This window comes from Gorilla gorilla, chromosome 10 (assembly GCF_029281585.2).
Source record: "Gorilla gorilla gorilla isolate KB3781 chromosome 10, NHGRI_mGorGor1-v2.1_pri, whole genome shotgun sequence".
NCBI classification, from domain to species: domain Eukaryota; kingdom Metazoa; phylum Chordata; class Mammalia; order Primates; family Hominidae; genus Gorilla; species Gorilla gorilla.
In genome coordinates this window covers 125,378,624-125,397,426 of record NC_073234.2, presented here as the reverse complement: position 1 = coordinate 125,397,426, position 18,803 = coordinate 125,378,624, and the positions used below count along the sequence as shown (strand labels likewise).

The following is an 18,803-nucleotide window of genomic DNA, read 5'->3' as shown; positions in this document are numbered from 1 at the left end:
ATGTTTTCAAACTGCAGGTCTTAAACCTTGCTGAAACTTACTTGAGCATTGTTCATTTTATTCTCAAATGGGGGATGTGGGTCACTTCCTCTTCTTTTTACAGTACAAAGAATGGGGATTGTTGTATCTGAACGAGTGAACTGTTTTCTTTTTTGTTTTTGAACCAGTCCCAATAAAGCGGAATTCATCAGAGCCAAGTATCAGATGTTAGCGTTCGTCCATCGCTTGCCCTGCCGGGATGACGATAGTGTGACTGCCAAAGATCTTAGCAAGGTGGGTCACACCTTTTAAAATCCCTAAAAGAGCGGGCTGAGACAGCATATTGTTTTATTTGAAAAAACAAAAAAAAAGTCTGGTTGTGGGCTTTTTTTTTTTTTTTTTTTTTTTTTTGAGACAGAGTCTCTGTCACCCAGGCGGGAGTACAGTGGCGCGATCTTGGCTCCCTGCAGCCTCTGCCTCCCGGGTTCCAGTGATTCTCCTGCCTCAGCCTCCTAGGTAGCTGGGATTACAGGCGCATGCCACCATGCCCAGCTAATTTGTGTATTTTTAGTAGAGACGGGGTTTCGCCATGCTGGCCAGGCTGGTCTCGAACTCCTGAGCTCAGGTGATTCGTCTGCCTCGGCCTCCTAGTGTTGGGATTGCAAGCATGAGCCACTGCACCCGGCCAGGGTTTTTTTGTTTTTCGTTTGTTTTTTTTGAGACAGGGTCTTGCTTTGTTGCCCAGGCTGGAGTGCAGTGGTGCAATCACAGTTCACTGCAGCCTTGACCATCCAGGCTCTAGCAATCCTTCCACCTCAGCCTCCCGAGTAGCTGGAACTACAGGCGCATTACCATACCCAGCTAATATTTTTTATTTTTTGTAGAGACGGGTTCTTGCTATGTTGCCCAGGCTGAAAAAAGTTTTTAAAGAAAGAAAAACAAAAACTCATTTCTGCACATTAATTAATTAATAGCTTTTTTGTCAGTTGGTTTCGTCTTTAATCTGAATTCAAATGGCAGCCATTCATATAGTGGAGGTTCAGGGCAAAGAGGAAAAGTAAGTCTCTGGAAGGCTATTTGTGTTTTTCCAATATGGCTTTTAAATTATATTTTGATAAGTTTTTTGTTTGTTTAACTTTGAAATAGGAACCATCTCAGAGTTGTTTCTAGAAGGGACTAGAAAGTTTATAGGACAATTGTTTCTTTTTAATAAGGACTAGAAAAAGTACTAAAGGAAGGGGACTTCTTCAGGTTTCCAGGTTGAACAGTAAGTATGATCTTCAGAAAGTAATGTGTGACTCAAAGCTATAGTACACAGAATGGTTTATGATACTTGTAAAACGAGTGAGGTGGTTTTCTTTATGTGGGCCTTCGCATGTTTTTGAGAGATGCTGTAAGAAATGTGCATATTTTCAAAGCGCTGCCTTGGATAAATGCTTACTCACACAGAGCATGAGGACTGACTTATTCAGAACTTTTTTTATTACTTTTTGGCCGGGCGCGATGGCTCACGCCTGTAATCCCAGCACTTTGGGAGACTGAGACTGGCAGATCACTTGAGCTCAGAAGTTCAAGACCAGCCTGGGCAACATGGCGAAACCCTGTCTCTACAAAGAATATAACAATTTTAGCCGGGTATGGTGGCCGTGCCTGTAGTCCCAGCTACCTGGGAGGCTGAGGTGGGAGGATGACTTGAGCCCAGGAGGTGGAGGTTGCAGTGAGCTGAGATTACACCATGGCACTCCAGCTTGGACGACAGAGCAAGACCCTGTCTCAAAAAAAGAAAACATTTTCTGCATCTATTGAGATGATCATGTGGTTTTTACTTTTGCTTCTATTTATTTATTTATTTATTTTTATTTATTTTTGAGATAGAGTCTTCTTCAGTCGCCCAAGCTGGAGTGCAGTGGTGCGATCTCAGCTCACTGCAAGTTCTGCCTCCCAGGTTCATGCCATTCTCCTGCCTCAGCCTCCCAAGTAGCTGGGACTACAGGTGCCCACCACCACACCCGGCTAATTTTTTTTTGTTATTTTTAGTAGAGACAGGGTTTCACCATGTTAGCCAGGATGGTCTCAATCTCCTGACCTCGTGATCCTCCCGCCTCGGCCTCCCAAAGTACTGGGATTACAGGCAGGAGCCACCGCGCCTGGCCTGCTTTTACTTCTATTTATGTGGCAAATTGCATTTATTGATTTGTGTATGTTGAGCCAGCCTTGAATCTCAGCAAAAAAGCCTACTTGATCATGATGGGTTAATTTTTTTATTTTTATTTTTATTTTTTATTTTTTTGAGACAGAGTCTCGCTCTGTAGTCCAGGCTGTAGTGCAATGGCATGATCTCGGCTCACTGCAACCTCCGCCTCCCAGGTTCAAGTGATTCTCCTGCCTCAGCCTCCCAAGTAGCTGGGATTACAGGCACGTGCCACCAGGCCCAGCTAATCTTTTGTTTTTTGTTTGTTTGTTTGTTTGTTTTTGAGACGGAGTCTTGCTCTGTGACCCAGGCTGGAGTGCAGTGGCGCAATCTTGGCTCACTGCAAGCTCCGCCTCCCGGGTTCATGCCATTCTCCTGCCTCAGCCTCCTGAGTAGCTGGGACTACAGGCGTCTGCCACCGCACCCGGCTAATTTTTTTGTATTTTTAGTAGAGACGAGGTTTTACTCTGTTAACCAGGATGGTCCCGATTTCCTGACCTCGTGATCCGCCCACCTCGGCCTCCCAAAGTGCTGGGATTACAGGCGTAAGCCACCACGCCCGGCCATTTTTTTGTATCTTTAGTAGAGACGGGGTTTCACCACGTTGGCCAGGCTGGTCTTGAACTCCTAACCTTGTGATCCGCCTGTTTCAGCTTCCCAAAGTGCTGGGACTACAGGCCTGAGCCACTGCGCCCAGCCATGGTGGATTAACTTTTGATGTGCTACTGGATTTGGTTTGCTAATATTTTGTTAAGAGTTTTTTTAAAAATCTGTGTTCATCATGGATTTTGGCCTGAAGTTTTCCTTTTTTGTTGTGTCTTTGCCAGATTTTGGTATCAGGCTGATGTTGGCTTCACAGAATGAGTTAGGGAGGAGCCTCTCCTCTTTGATTGTTTGGAATAATTTTAGTAGGATGTTCTTCTTTGTATGTCTGGTAGAATTCAGCTGTGAATCTCTTGAACTGGGGAGACGAAGGTTGCAGTGAGCTGAGATCATGCCATGGCACTCCAGGCTAAACGACAGAGTCTCACTCTGTTGCCCAGGCTGGAGTGTCATGGCACAATCATGGCTGACTGCACCCTCAACCTCCCTAGTCTCAAATGATTCTCCCACCTCAGCCTCTCAAGTGGCTGGGATCACAGGCATGTGCCACCAAGCCTGGCTAATGTGTGCGTGTGTGTGTGTGTGTGTGTGTGTTTTGTTTTTGTTTTTTTTAGATAGAGTCTCTGTCACCCAGGCTGGAGTGCAGTGGCACGATCTCAGCTCACTGCAACTTCCACCTCCTGGGTTTAAGCGATTCACCCGCCTCAGCCTCCTGAGTAGCTTGGATTACAAGGGCCCGCCACCATGCCCGGCTAATTTTTTTTGTATTTTTAGTAGAGACAGGGTTTCACCATGTTGGCCAGGCTGGTCTTGAACTCCTGACCTCAAGTGATCTGCCTGCCTCGGCCTCCCAAAGTACTGGGATTACAGGCATGAGCCACTGCGCCTGGCCAGTTTTTGACTTTTTGGAGAGATGGGGTTTCACCATGTTGTCCATACTGGTCTCAAATTCTTGGGCTTAAGCAGTCTGCCTGCCTTGGCCTCCCAAAGTGCTGGGATTACAGGCGTGAGCCACCACATCTGGCCTTTTTTTCCCCCCCTTTTTTAATCCCCAGCAGAATCTGGCTGAAGAATTCAGAATTTGAAATTTTGCATAGAAATGCATATACTAGCTACTTCCATTGATTAATAAGACTTGGTATGTGTTGGGTTTTTTGTTTTTTTTTTTTCCTTGCCAGAGTTTTAAAAAATTAGGCACAGTGGCACATGCCTGTAATACTAGCTACTTGGGAGGCTGAGGTGGAAGGGTTGCTTGAGCCAAGGAGTTCAGTCCTGCCTGGGCAACATAACGAGACCCTGTGTTTAAAAAACAAAAAAACTATTTAAAAAATTAAACAAGACTTAGAAATAGATGTTAGAGTAGATTTCTTCATTCCTGTGATAAGGGTTACTGCATCTTGGACAATTCTAGGTTAGATTTGAAGGAAGGCAGCTCATCTTCTGACTGTATAAGAGCTTTTCTGCAGTAGTACAGAATTCGGTATATCACGGGCCTTTTCCTACCCTGAAAGACTTTATTAAAGCATATTATACAGGCCAAGAATAATGTGGTAGAGAGGGTATTGTATAAGGCAGGATCCTGTAGCTTACACAGTGTAGAATTTGAAGTCCTAAAGCCCTAATTACAGTAACAACTAATAATAATTGTTATTATAGCATTTGTATTCTTTGAGCACTTTATTATATCACTAAATCCTTATAATAACCCTGTGAATAGGGCCGGGCATGGTAGCTCATGCCTGTAATCCCAACACTTTGGGAGGCCAAGGTGGGAGGATCACTTCAGCTCGTAAGTTTGAGACCAGCCTGAGCAACATAGTGAGACCTCATCTGTATTGAAAAATAAAAAATTAGCAGGGCATGGTGGCCGGCGCCTGTAGTCCCAGCTGTTTGGGAGGCTGAGGTGGAAGGATTGCTTGAGCCCAGGATACTGAGGCTGCAGTGAGCCATGATCACTCCACTGCACTCCAGCCTGGATGACAGAGCAAGCGAGACCCTTTCTAAAAAGAAAAATGCCACCTTTTTTTAATTTTTTTTTTGAGACAGGGCCTTGCTCTGTCACCGAGGCTGGAGTGCAGTGGCATGATCACAGCTCACTGCAGCCTCCACTGCCCAGGCTCAGGTGATCTTCCCACCTCAGCCTCCTTAGTAGCTGGGACTACAGGTGCGCATGCCACCACACCCAACTAATTTTTGTATTTTTTGTAGAGCCAGAGTCTTGCTATGTGGCCCAGGCTGGTCTCAAACTCCTGGGCTCAAATGATCCTCCCACCTCAACCCCCCAAAGTGTTGGGATTACAGGCATGAGCCACTGCATCTGGCCATTGTTGACATTTTTGAGATGAGGAAAGTGAGGTTCAGATTGCTTAAAGCCCTTTCTCCAGGCCACACAGCTTGAAGTGGGTATAGTTTGAAATTCAGGTCTGTCATATGTCAGAGCCACGCATAGTCACCTCTTCACACAGTCCTGCCTCTCACTCAGGTTCTGGTTGTGCCACTTCTTAGATAAGTCATGCATTTGGGCAAGTCAGCCTTCAAAGCCCTAGTTTCCTTATCAGTAAAGTGGTCTCACCCCACCTTACAGCCCAGGGACAGTTGTGACTGGCAAAGGAGAGACTGGTCCATGCACTTTACCGAGACAAATAAAGATTATGCGTTACTGATGTAACATATATTAAAATGGTCTATCAGCTGCCCTAGGACATCATTCTTTACACCTCTAACCACGATTCCTTTTTTGTTTCTGCGTTTTTCAGCAACTCCATTCGAGCGTGAGAACAGGGAATCTTGAAACCTGTTTGAGACTGTTATCTTTAGGAGCACAAGCCAACTTCTTTCATCCTGTAAGAAAACATGAATTGCTTCAGATATTGAAACTAAGTGAGTTGTGTTCATGTAGCCTTTATTTAATGTGCTCTTTTGCCTACTTTTTATTAATGATTCTTAGGAAAAAGGAAACACCCCACTCCATGTTGCCTCCAAAGCAGGGCAGATTTTACAGGCTGAATTATTGGCAGTATATGGAGCAGACCCAGGCACACAGGATTCTAGTGGGAAAACTCCCGTTGATTATGCAAGGTAAGAGACCTAGATTCTCACTACTTCTCTCTGGGATTTTTTTGTTGGGTGTGATTCCTTGTTAAGTAGCTAAGTTGTATATGTTGATATTGAACCCCTTTAAAGATGTACGTTATTTTATTTTACAGATGAAGACATTTAAAATGCATATAAGCTCAGCCTGGCAAAGTTGAGGAAGGCTAGAGTCATGAACCAGTGTGCTAAGCTTCCAGTCTTTTACTTGATCCTTTATAACACAGTGATGTTTGAGCTGTAGTCAGACTCCAAATCAAGTATCAAGAATTACAGAATGTACTCTTCTGTTTTTTAATACTCTTAGTTATTGCTTGAACTTAAAAGCAAATATATACATAGATATGTGATTAAACAAGTATAGTAAAAAGTTAATTGTAAGGTTTGGGTAGTAGACATCTAAGTGCTCACTCTAGGCCAGGCATGGTGGCTCACACCTGTAATCCCAGCACTTTGAGGGTCCAAGGCGGGTGGGTTACTTGAGGCCAGAAGTTCGAGATCAGCCTGGCCAGCATGCTGAAACCCTGTCTCTACCAAAAATAAAAAAAAAAAAATTGGCTGGGCATGGTGGCAGGCACCTGTAATCCCGCTACCCGGGAGGCTGAGGCAGGAGAATCACTTGAACCTGGGAGGCAGAGGTTGCTGTGAGCCGAGACCATGCCACTGCACTCCAATCTGGGTAACAGGGCAAGACTCTGTCTCAAAAAAAAAAAAAAAAAAAAAAAAAAAAGGTGCTCACTGTAAAATTCTTTAAATTTTTCTTTATTAATAAAGTCCTTGAAAAATAAATATATAGGTTAGTCTTGAATATCGTTTAAATGGCCAAAGATCATCTTTCCTTCTTTTTCCAAAGTACTTTTATTAACTGTGAAGCACAATACTCTGCTCCACAGAGGATAAAATGGGCGAATAACAAAACTCTGCCTTCCCAGAATTTACTCTCTTGGAAAAGATGATTCATAAATGCCTGAAAGTTCAAGGAGGCAAGACCATATGGGATTCATTGCCAAAATAGATAATTGGTCTTAAAAAGCATATATAGGGTTTCTTCATTGTGGTCCAAATCATTTAAGAAATTTCTTCAGCTGGTCTTGAAGAATGGGTTGGATTTGAATGTGTGAAGGGAGAGCTGAAGCATTCCAGGTAAGAGGAAAGGCAGGAGTCAAGATCAGGAGGCAGGGAGGGACAAAGTGTGTTCAGCACAGCAGGAGACCTGACTGGAAAGAACAGAGTGGGTCTGGGAATAACAGCAGGAGTACAGTATTGCACGGTGCTTCATTATTTCACAGAGCACTAAAAAAGAAAAGAGCTCAGCCAATTAAATTATGGTGTATCATCAATTGTAGGATATTTCCTGATTTCACAGATACTAAAAAATGAAAATAAGATGTGCCTCTCACAAATCAAAGCTGTGTGGTAGGTTGGAGGGTGTTGTGAGTGCCTTGAATGGTGGGGAGAGAAACTGGCTGAAACTATCAGGTTGGTGCAAAAGTAATTGCAGTTTTTGCCATTACTTTTAAGGACAAAAACCACAAAATATACTTGATCTTGGACGAGAGCCCTGGGTAAATGATACTTATTATCACTTACCTTGGAATTTTCGCACTTGTACCTTGCATATAATAATCTCAATATAATTTGTATCCTTGTTGCTGAAAGGATTCTAAGCAGCGTAAGTATTTATTTCATGGATGTTGAAAGGTAAACTTAATATTTTCTGTTGTGCAAATTGAAGATAAGGAGGCAGAAGTAGCTGCAGGCGTGAGCTGTGCGTTAGGTTGGCGTGTCTCTCACTGATTTGAAGCCTTTGAAGTGGTTACTAGACTCTTATCCAGAGTCAGACTGGCTGCATCAGCATCACCTAGGGGAAGGACCTTCTTCAACATATTGGCCCCTGGCCCCATCCTGTCCCCATTGATTCAGAATTTCCAAGGGTGGGGCCTGCACATGGTATATTTCTAGAAACGCGCTAGTTAATTTTTGAGAACTTCTACCGTAAACCATTGATTAATTTCATTTTTTTACCTCATTAAATTAAGTCATTCTGTATCTTTCCCTCTCATAAGTCTTTGAATTTCTTATTAAATATTCTATTTTGTGCCTTAATAAAGGAAAGGGGATAGTTCAGATGGTGAAAACAGTTTATAAAAGTGGGATGCAAAGTAGACTTCAGAAATCTACCTACCACAAGAAGGTTGATGATTCTCAAAAGTCTTGTGTGATAAACTGCTCAGGTGTCTCAGGAGACGTCTTTGTACTCCATTTTAAAGTCAGTGAATAGTGAGCAATATAAATGGTACTTTGTTTTCTCTTGGTAGGCAAGGAGGGCACCATGAGCTGGCAGAGCGCCTCGTGGAAATACAGTATGAGCTAACGGACAGACTAGCCTTCTATCTCTGTGGCAGGAAACCAGGTGAGTGGATGGAGAATGACTGTTTCACATCTCCAGTTGGGAAGGTTCTAGAAAAACAAGTTGGGACACTATTTGTTATTACTCCTCTGCTGTAACATATCACTGATAAAGCTGTACATATGGCTTTTAATTTGAAAGGATAACTACAGAATTGTCAGTTACACGTAAAAGATATAAAGTTGGACAAAACTCCTTAGATTTTTCATTTTTAGTAGCTCTAGAGAAATGACTATTTCAAGAATCAGATTGAATAATCAAAGCAAAATTGAATGGGTACCACAGTTCTTGAACATGGTGGGACTAGGAATGTAGGAGCAAAGCAATAACCTTTGTAGTTATTTGAAAAATTCTTCTTAAGGAATGGAAAAAAAGTCCAGAAGTAAACTTTGCCAAAGCCAACTTGGCTATTTGTGATAGGGAACAGGGGTCAGCAAACCATGGTTTGTAGCCCAAATCTAGCCAGTTACTTGTTTTATTAAACAAAGTTTTGTATCGTGCCACTGCACTTCAGCCTAGGTGACAGAGTCAGACTCTGTCTCAAAATAAATAAATAAAAATAAATAAATAAATAAATAAATAAAGCTTCTGCCGGGTGCAACGGGTCGTGTCTGTAATCCTAGCACTTTGGGAGGCCGAGGCAGAAAGACTGCTTGCACCTAGGAATTCGAAAGTAGCCTGGGCAAGAGGGGTGAGACTCCGTCTCCACAAAAAAGTTTTTTAAAAAGTCAGCCAGGCATGGTGGTGTGCGCCTGTAGTCCCACGTACTTGGGAGGCTGGGACTTGAGCCCAGGAATTCAGGGTGGCAGTGAGCTATGATTGTGCCACTGCACTCCAGCCTGGGTGCAGTGACAAAGCAAGACCCCCATCTCTCTAAAAAATAAATGAATAAAGTTTTATTGCAAGAAAGCCACGCCCAATTATTTATACCTTGTGTATGGCTGCTTTCACATAACAACAGCAGAGTTGAATAGGTTAAGTCATTGCAACAGGCCAGATGGCCACAAAGCCTAAAATATTTACTATTTGGCCCTTTAAAGAAAATATTGGCCAACACATACATGTATGCAGTGATTCTCCATCCTGGTTGTACGATAGAGTTAAGAGCCTCTGGTGTAGTTTCAGTTCTGGGTGAGATGGAGTAAGCACACCCCACCGTGTCTCCTGCAAAATAGAACTAACAGACCTGGATCAAATGCTTGGAGTAGCTAGCTAAAGACTCTGAAAAGTAAATCCTGGTTGGTAGATTAGGGAACTCAAAGTGTCATCAGCTGGTGGTGAGTGTCCTGTTTGTCTTACTTCTGATAGGACTTCAATGACAGCCTGAAACCTGGAGGTACATAATGAGTGCAAAAAAGCCTTTTTCTGCGGGGTGCGGTGGCTCACGCCTGTAATCCCAGCACTTTGGGAGGCTGAGGTGGGCGGATCACGAGGTCGGGAGATCCAGATCATCCTGGCCAACATGGTGAAACCCTGTCTCTACTAAAAATACAAAAAAATTAGCTGGGCATGGTGGCAGGCGCCTATAGTCCCAGCTACTCGGGAGGCTGAGGCAGAATTGCTTGAACCCAGGAGGCAGAGGTTGCAGTGAGCCAAGATTGCGCCACTGCACTCCAGCCTGGGTGACAGAATGATACTCCATCTCAAAAAAAAAAAAAAAAAAAAAGCCTTTTTCTGGTTAAAGAGCAGGAAATGGGACTTCTACAGGACAGAGAGGAAGGAGATTCCCCTGGGGTTTTTTCCTCCTCCTCCTTCCTTTTTCTGATCTCTCCCATCCAGCCCCTAGGCAAGCCTGTGGCTGCAATAGCAGCAGCAGCAGTGGCAGCACAGGTTCCTAAATCTCTGAGCAAGGGGATGAGGGGGGATCCTGATTGCTTGTCTTTTTCTCTCTATTCTCTCACCATCTGCCCAGGAGGCAGAACCTCACCTGGTCAGTTGCCTGCTAAGACAAAAATATTAACATTTTTGCATAAAGTTTAAAGAAGACCCAGAGTCTCATAACAAAACATTCACAGTGTCTAGGATATCATCCATAATGACTTGAAATCTGAGTAATTCTCATGTACTTGCCAGGGAAGGCAGCCAACAGATGCCAACCCCAAGATGACACAAATGTTGGCGTTATCAGACAAAGATTTTAAAGCAGCTAGTAAGACCATGCTATAAGAAGTAAAAGCAAACATTCTTGAAACAAACAGGAATATAGAAAGTCCCATCAGAGAAATAGAAGATACAGAAGAGAACCAAATAGGAATATTAGAACTGAAAAATACAAACACTAAAAATTTAAAACTCACTGGATGGGCTTAATAGAAGAATAGAGATGACAGAGAAAGTCAATGAATTGAAAACAGATCACTAGAAATTACCTGGTTTAAGCAACAGAGAGGAAAAAAGAGTAGGAAGAAAAGACTGAACAGAGTCTCAGGGACCTGTGGGAAAATACTAAAATGTCTGACATTTATGTCATTGGATTCCCAATAAGAGATGAGAAAGAGTGGTGTGTGCAGAAAACGTATTTGAAGAAATATTGGCCAAAAAAACCCTCTAAGTTTGGGACAGGCTCAATGGCTCACACCTGTAATCCCAGCACTTTGGGAGGCCGAGGCAGGCAGATCGTTTGAGGTTGGGAGTTTGAGACCAGCCTGGCCAACATGGTGAAACCCCATCTCTACTAAAGATACAAAAAGTAGCCGGGCATGTTGGTGCGCACCTGTAATCCCAGCTACTCAGGTAGCTGAGGCACAAGAATCACTTGAACCTGGGAGGTAGAGGTTGCAGTGAGCCCAGATTGAGCCACTGCACTCCAACCTGGGCAACAGAGCGAAACTCCGTCTCAAAAAAAAAAAAAAAAAAAAAACCTCTAAATTTGGTGAAAGACATAAACTTACAGATTCAAGAAACTTAGGAAATTCCAAAGAAGATAAACTCAAGTCCACAGTTGAGACACATCAAAATCAAACTGTTGAAAACTAAAGTTGAAGAAAACATCTTGAAAGCAGCCAGGAAAAAGTGACACATAACATATATAGAAAAACAGTGATTTGAATGATTGTGGATTTCTTATCAGAAACCATAGAGATGAGAAGGAAATGAAATAATACTTTGTTTGTTTGTTTGAGATGGAGTCTCTCTCTGTTGCCCAGGCTGGAGTGCAGTGGTGCAATCTTGGCTCACTGCAACCTCCGCCTCCCAGGTTCAAGCGATTCTCTTGCCTCAGCCTCCTGAGTAGCTGGGATTACACGTGCCTGCCACCATGCCCAGCTAATTTTTGCATATTTAGTAGAGATGGGGTTTCACCATGTTGGCCAGGTTGGTCTCGAACTCCCGACCTCGTGATCCACCCACCTCGGCTTCCCAAAGGGCTGGGACTGCAGGCATGAGCCACCTCACCCGGCCAGAATAATACTTTTATTATTATTATTATTATTTTGAGACAGGGTCTCACTCCATCGCCTAGGCTGAAGTGCAGTGGCGTGATCTCGACTCACTGAAAGCTCAACCTCTTGAGCTCAAGTGATCCTCCCACCTCAGCATCCACAGTAGCTGGGACTACAGGTGTGTGCCACTGTGCCCAGATAACTTTTGTATTTTTTGTAGAGATGGGGTTTCACCATGTTGCCCAGGCTGGTCTTGAATTCCTGAGCTCAAGTAATCCACCCACCTGGGCCTCCCAATGTGATAGGATTACAGGCATGAGCCACTGCTCCTTTTTTATTATTATTATTTTTTCTCATCTTCTTTGTGATGGTAGAAACAATACTTTTAAAGTGCTAAAAGAAAAGAGCTGTGAACCCAGAACTCTATATCCAATGAAAATAACCTTTGGAATGAAGGCAAAATAAGGACATTCTAACAGGAAAAAAAAGAATTATTCTTTACTTTAACAGAAATGCTAGAGAAAGTTCTTTGGGTGGAAGGGAAATGATGCCAGAGGGAATCTTGGAACTTTAGGAATGAAAGAAAAACAACAGAAATGTTAAAGATGTGGCAGAGTAAGACCCTGTCTCAAGAAACAAACAAAAAGTTGAAATTGTCATACATATCTTAAAGCTATAACATTGTCAGCCAGGTGTAGTAGCTCAAGCCTGTAATCCCAGCACTTTGGCAGGTCGAGGCAGGCGGATCACCTGAGGTCAGGAGTTTGAGACCAGCCTGACCAACATGGTGAAACCCTGTCTCTACTAAAACTACAAAAATTAACCGGGCATGGTGGCACATGCCTGTAAACCCAGCTACTCAGGAGGCTGAGGCAGGAGAACCACTTGAACCTAGGAGGCAAAGGTTACAGTGAGCCGAGATCGTGCCACTGCACTCCTGCCTGGGCGACAGGGAGACTCCATCTCAAAAAAAAAAAACAAAAAACAAAAAAAAAACGCTGGGCTCACACCCGTAATCCCAGCACTTTGGGAGGCCGAGGTGGGCAGATCACGAGGTCAGGAGATCAAAACCATCCTGGCTAACATGATGAAACCCCGTCTCTACTACAAATACAAAAAATTAGCCGGGCGTGGTGGTGGGCGCCTGTAGTCCCAGCTACTCGGGAGGCTGAGGCAGGAGGATGGCGTGAACCCGGGAGGCAGAGCTTGTAGTGAGCCGAGATTGCACCACTGCACTCCAACCTGGGCGACAGAGTGAGACTCCGTCTCAAAAAAAAAAAAAAAAAAAAATTATCTAGTAGGGTTTTCAGCATATATCAGTGTAATATATTTGACAACTATAATATAAAAGGGGATAAGGTAAAAAATATAATGGTAAGATTTCTACCTTCTACTGGAAATGTAAAATAGGATTTCTAAGTAGACTGTGAAAAGTTGTGTGTGTGTGTGTGTGTATGTATAGTAATTTCTACCATAACCACTGAAAGAAGACTACAAGCCAGGCACGGTGGCTCACGCCTGTAATCCCAGCACTTTGGGAGGCTGAGGTGGGCAGATCATGAGGTCAAGAGATTGAGACCATCCTGGCCAACATGGTGAAACCCCGTCTCTTCTAAAAATACAAAAATTAGCTAGGCATGGTGGTACGCGCCTGTAGTCCTAGCTACTTGGGAGGCTGAGGCAGGAGAATTGCTTGAACCCGGGAGGCAGAGGTTGCAGTGAGCCGAGATCATGCCACTGCACTCCAGCCTGGGTGATAGAGTGAGACTCCATCTGAAAAAAAAAAAAAAAAAGACTACAAAGATATGTGATCAAAAACGCTAGAGGTAAATGAAAATGGAGTATTAAAAATTACTCAAATCATCAAAAGATATTTTGATTCAAAATATTCAAAAGAGAGGAGGGGGAGAACAAAAAACTAAGGACCAAATAGAAAATAAATAATAACATTATAGACTTAAATCCGTACATATCAATAATTACATTAAATGTTAATGACCCAAACACATCAATGAAAAACAGAGATTCTCAGAATGGATTAAAAAACAAAAGGGGCTGGGAGCTATGGCTCACACCTGTAATCCCAACACTTCAGGGAGCCTGAAGCAATTCTCCTAATCGCTTAAGCATAGGAGTTTGAGACCAGCCCGAGCAACAGAGCAAGATCCTTTCACTACAAAAAATTTTATAGAAAGCAGCCAGGCATGGTGGTGCATGCCCATAGTCTCAGCTACTCAGGAGGGGCTGAGGTGGGAGGATCACTTGAGCTCAGGAGGTCAAGTCTGCAGTGAGTGCTGATCATGCCACTGCTCTCCAGCCTGGGCAACAGAGCAAGACCCTGCCTCAAGAAATAAACAAAAAACCATAAGGCCTAATATATACTGTCTACAAGAAACCCATTTTAAATATAACAATATAGGTAATAAGTTAAAAATCAAAAGTATAAAAAGATATACCATGTGAAGGCTCAGGAAAAGAAAGCTAGGGTGGCCATATTAATATCAGACAAAGTAGACTTCAGAGGAAGGAATATTAGCACGGATAGAGAGGGACATAATATTATCATAAATGAGTCAATTCATCAAGAAGGCATAATAGTTCTAAATGTGTACACATCCAGCAACAGACCTTCAAAATACATGAAGCAAACTTTGATAGAACTAAAAGGAGAGAAGGTCAAATCTACAATTATTGTTGGAGACTCTACACTCATCTTTTAGTAATAGATAGAACTAGTAGATAGAAAATCAGTAAGGATATAGAACTAAACCAGACCAAAACCCAACTAGATATAGTTGATGTTTAGACTCTTCTACCTGACAACACTAGAATACACATTCTTTTCAAGTACATATTGAACATACACCCAGATAGACCATATCCTGGGTCATAAGACAAACCTTAGCAAATCTAAAAGAATTAAAATTCTATAAAGTATATTTTCAGACCATAATAGTATTAAGCTACAGATAGGTAATACAAATAAAACTGGAGAATACCCAAGTGCTTGGAAGTTGAACAACATGCTGCTTTTTTTTGGAAACAGAACCTCGCGCTGTTGCCCAGGCTGGAGTGCAGTGGCGCAATCTTGGCTTGCTGCAACCTCTGCCTCCTGGGTTCAAGCAATTCTCCTGTCTCAGCCTCCCTAGTACTGGGATTACAGGCGCGTGCTACCACACCCAGCTAATTTTTGTATTTTTAGTAGAGATGGGGTTTCACCATGTTGACCAGGCTGGTCTCGAACTCCTGGCCTCAGGTGATCCACCCACCTTAGCCTCCCACAGTGCTGAGATTACACGTGTGAGCCACCGTGCCCGGCCCTGAACAACACACTTCTAACTAATCCATCGATCTAAGAGGAAGTCTTAAGGGAAAAAATATTTTCCACTGAATGAAAATGAAAATGCAGCATATCAGAATTTCTGGGATGCAGCCAAAGCAATGCTTAGAGGAAACTTTATAGTATTAAATTCTTACCTTAGAAAAGAAGAAAGGTCTCAAATCATTCTCATCATTATTTTTTGAGACGGTGTCTTGCTCTGTCACCCAGGCTGGAGTGCAGTGATGCGATCTTGGCTCACTGCAACCTCTCCCTCCCGGGTTCAAGTGATTCTCCTGCCTCAGCCTCCTGAGGAACTGGGATTACAGGCATGCAGCACCATGCCTGGCACATTTTTGTATTTTTAGTAGAGATGGAGTTTTACCATGTTGGCCAGGCTGGTCTCTAACTCCCCACCTCAAATGATCTGCCTGCCTCAGCCTCCCAAAGTGCTGGGATTACAGGCGTGAGACACCGCGCCTAGCCTCAAATTATTAATCTAAGCTCCTCCCTTAAGAAACTTTAAAAAAAAAAAAAGAGCAAAATAAACCTGAACCAAACAGAAGGCAGCAAATAGTAAAGAGCAGAAATCAATGAAACTGAAAGAAGGAAACAGTAGCGAAAAATCAATGAAACTGAAAGAAGGAAACAGTAGCGAAAAATCAATGAAACCAAAGCTGGTTTTTCAGAAGGATTAGTAAAACTCATAAATGTCTGGCAATACTGACAAAAAGGAGAGCGTACAGATGGAGTTGTCACTATAAACCCCACAGACATTGAAGGATAATTAAAAAGAAATACAAAGCAGACCGGGTGCGATGGCTCATGCCTGTAATCCCAGCACTTTGGGAGGCTGAGGCAGATAGATCATTTGAGGTGGGGAGTTAGAGACCAGCCTGGCCAACATGGTGAAACTCCGTCTCTACTAAAAATACAAAAATTAGCTGGGCATGATGGTGGGCGCCTGTTATCCCAGCTACTTGGGAGGCTGAGGCAGGAAAATTGCTTAAACCTGGGAGGCAGAGGTTGCAGTGAGCTGAGATTGTGCAACTGCACTCCAGCCTGGGCGACAGAGTCAGACTCCATCTCTAATAATAATAATAATAATAATAATAATAATAATAATAGTAATACAGACCAGGCATAGTGGCTCACAGTGGTAATCACAACACTTTGAAAGGCCAAAGTAGGAGGATTGCTTGAGGCCAAGAGTTTGTGACCAGCCTGGGCAACATAGCAAGACCCCATCTACAAAACTGCAACAACAAAAAAATCAGCCTAGCCTGATGGCACGTGCCTGTAGTCCCAGTTACTCTGGAGGCTGAGGTGAGAGGATTGCTTGAGCCCAGGAGGTCAAGGCTGCAGTGAGCTGTGTTTGCACCACTGTACTCTAGTCTGGGTGACAGAGTGAGACCCTGTCTCAAAAAAAATAGAGAAAAATGCAACATAACCAAGTGGGATTTTCAGATAGGCAAGACTGATTTAATATTTGAAAATCAGGCCAGGTGCGGTGGCTCACGCCTGTAATCCCGGCACTTTGGGAGGCCAAGGTGGGTGGATCACCTGAGGTCGGGAGTTTGAGACCAGCCTGGCCAACATGGTGAAACCCTGTCTCTACTAAAAATACAAAATTAACTGGGCATGGTGGTGCATGCATGTAGCTACTTGGGAGGCTGAGGCAGGAGAATCACTTAGAACCCGGGAAGCAGAGGTTGCAGTGAGCTGAGATTGAGCCATTGCACACCCGCCTGGGCGACAGAGCGAGACTGTGTCTCAAAAAAAAAAAAAAAAATCAGTTAATGTAATCTATCAAGTTAACAGTAAAAATGAAAAACTATGTAATCATATCAGTTGATGCAGAAGAAGCATTCAACAAACTTCAACATCCATTCATGTTTTTAAAAAACTCTTAGCAAACTAGGAATAGATGAGACTTCCTTGATCTGATAAACAGTATCTATTTAATGATGAAAGACTGTGTTTGCTTTCAAATTGGGAGAAAGACTAGGGTGTCCACTCTTACCATTTCTCTTCTGCATCACACTGGAAATCCTAACCAGTGCCAAGAGGCAAGAAAAATAAATAAAAGGCATACAGATTGAAAAGGAAGAAATCAAACTGTCCCCATTCAAATGAGATGATTTCTACGTAGAAAATCACAAGGAACCTACAAAAAGGTTTCCAGAACCTTGAGTTAAACAAGATTGCAAGAATACAAGGTCAACAGCCAAAAATCCATATATATATGTTTTTTTTTTTCCTTTTTTTGAGATAGTCTTGCTCTGTCACCCAGGCTGGAGTGCAGTGGTGTGATCTCAGCTCACTGCAACCTCCGCCTCCCAGGTTCAAGCAATTCTCCTGCCTCAGCCTCCCAAGTAGCTGAGATTACAGGTGCCCCCCACCATGCCTGGCTAATTTTTTGTATTTTCAGTAGAGACAGGGTTTCGCCATGTTGGCCAGGCTGGTCTGGAACTCCTGACCTCAGGTGATCCACCCGCCTTGGCCTCCCAAAGTGCTGGGATTACAGGTGTGAGCCACCGCACCCTGCCAAAAATCCATCACATTTCTTTAGACTAGCAGTGAGCAATTGGAAACTGAATCTGGAAAAACAATACCAGTAATAAAAGCTCCAAATTGGCTGGGCACAGTGGCTCACACCTATAATCCCAGCACTTTGGGAGGCAGACGGGGGTGGGTCACCTGAGGTCGAGTTCGATACTAGCCTGGTTAACATGGGGAAGCCCTGTCTCTACTAAAAATACAAAAATTAGCTGGGCATGGTGGTGGGCGCCTGTAGTCCCAGCTATTCGGGAGGCTGAGTTAGGAGAATCGCTTGAACCTGTGAGGTAGAGGTTGCAGTAAGCCTGAGATCTCGCCACTGCACTCCAGCCTGAGCGACAGAGTGGGACTCTGTCTCAAAAAAATTAAAAAGCTCCAAATTAAATACTTAGGTATAAATCTAATGAAATACACAATACATGTAGTATCTATATGCCAAAAACTGCTGATGAAAGAAATCAATGAAGACCTGTATAAGTGGAGAGATGTACTGTGCTTATGGATATGAAGACTCAATAACATGTCAGTTCTCCACAAGTTAATAAATGTATAAATTTACTTCAATTGAGGATTTTTTATTAGACATAGACATGCTGATTTTAAAATTCAAATGGAGGCCAGGTATAGTGGCTTACGCCTGTAATCCCAGCACTTTGGGAGGCCAAGGCGGGAGGACTACTTGAGCCCAGGAGTTTGAGACTATCCTGGGCAGCATGGTGAGACCTCATCTCTACAAATAATAAATTAGCCATGTGTGATGGTGCATGCCTGTGGTCTCACCTACTCAGGAGGCTGATGTGGGAAGATCACCTGAGCCCAGGAGGTTGAGGCTGCAGTGAGCCATGATCGTGCCGCTGCACTCTAGCCTTGGCAACAGAGTGAGACCTCATTTCCAAAAATAATAATAATAATTTAAAAATTCAAATGGAAGGGTGAAGGAACTGGAGTAGCCCAGACAATTTTGCAGAAGAATAATGTGGAAGGAAGTACAGCACCCAATTTTTCAGAATTGCTATGAAGCTGTACAGTTCTCAAGACTGTGATATCGATGAAGAGATAGACATATAGACCACTGAAACAGTATAGAGAATCCAGAGATAGATCCACACAAATATGTTCAATTGATTTTTGTCAGAAGTGCAAAGGTAATCAGTTCAGTGGTGGAGGAAGGATAGTTTTTTGTTGTTGATTTGTTTTTTTTCTGTTTTTTTAAGACAGAGTCTCGCTCTGTCACCCAGGCTGGAGTGCAGTGGTGGGATCTTGGCTCACTGC

At 43.2% G+C, this 18,803-nt stretch overlaps 1 protein-coding gene across 23 annotated transcripts in view; it reads left to right on the top strand.

Moving 5' to 3' along the window:
• Positions 1–18,803, top strand: part of GIT2 (GIT ArfGAP 2) — a 70,373-nt gene that overhangs the window by 10,945 nt on the left and 40,625 nt on the right. For all 23 annotated transcript variants that reach the window (XM_063694313.1, XM_063694312.1, XM_063694316.1 and 20 more), the window contains exons 4-7: positions 168–273; positions 5,530–5,616; positions 5,721–5,851; positions 8,182–8,276. In XM_063694313.1, the coding sequence (XP_063550383.1) occupies positions 168–273; positions 5,530–5,616; positions 5,721–5,851; positions 8,182–8,276 (419 nt within the window). The remainder of the gene's footprint in view (positions 1–167; positions 274–5,529; positions 5,617–5,720; positions 5,852–8,181; positions 8,277–18,803) is intronic.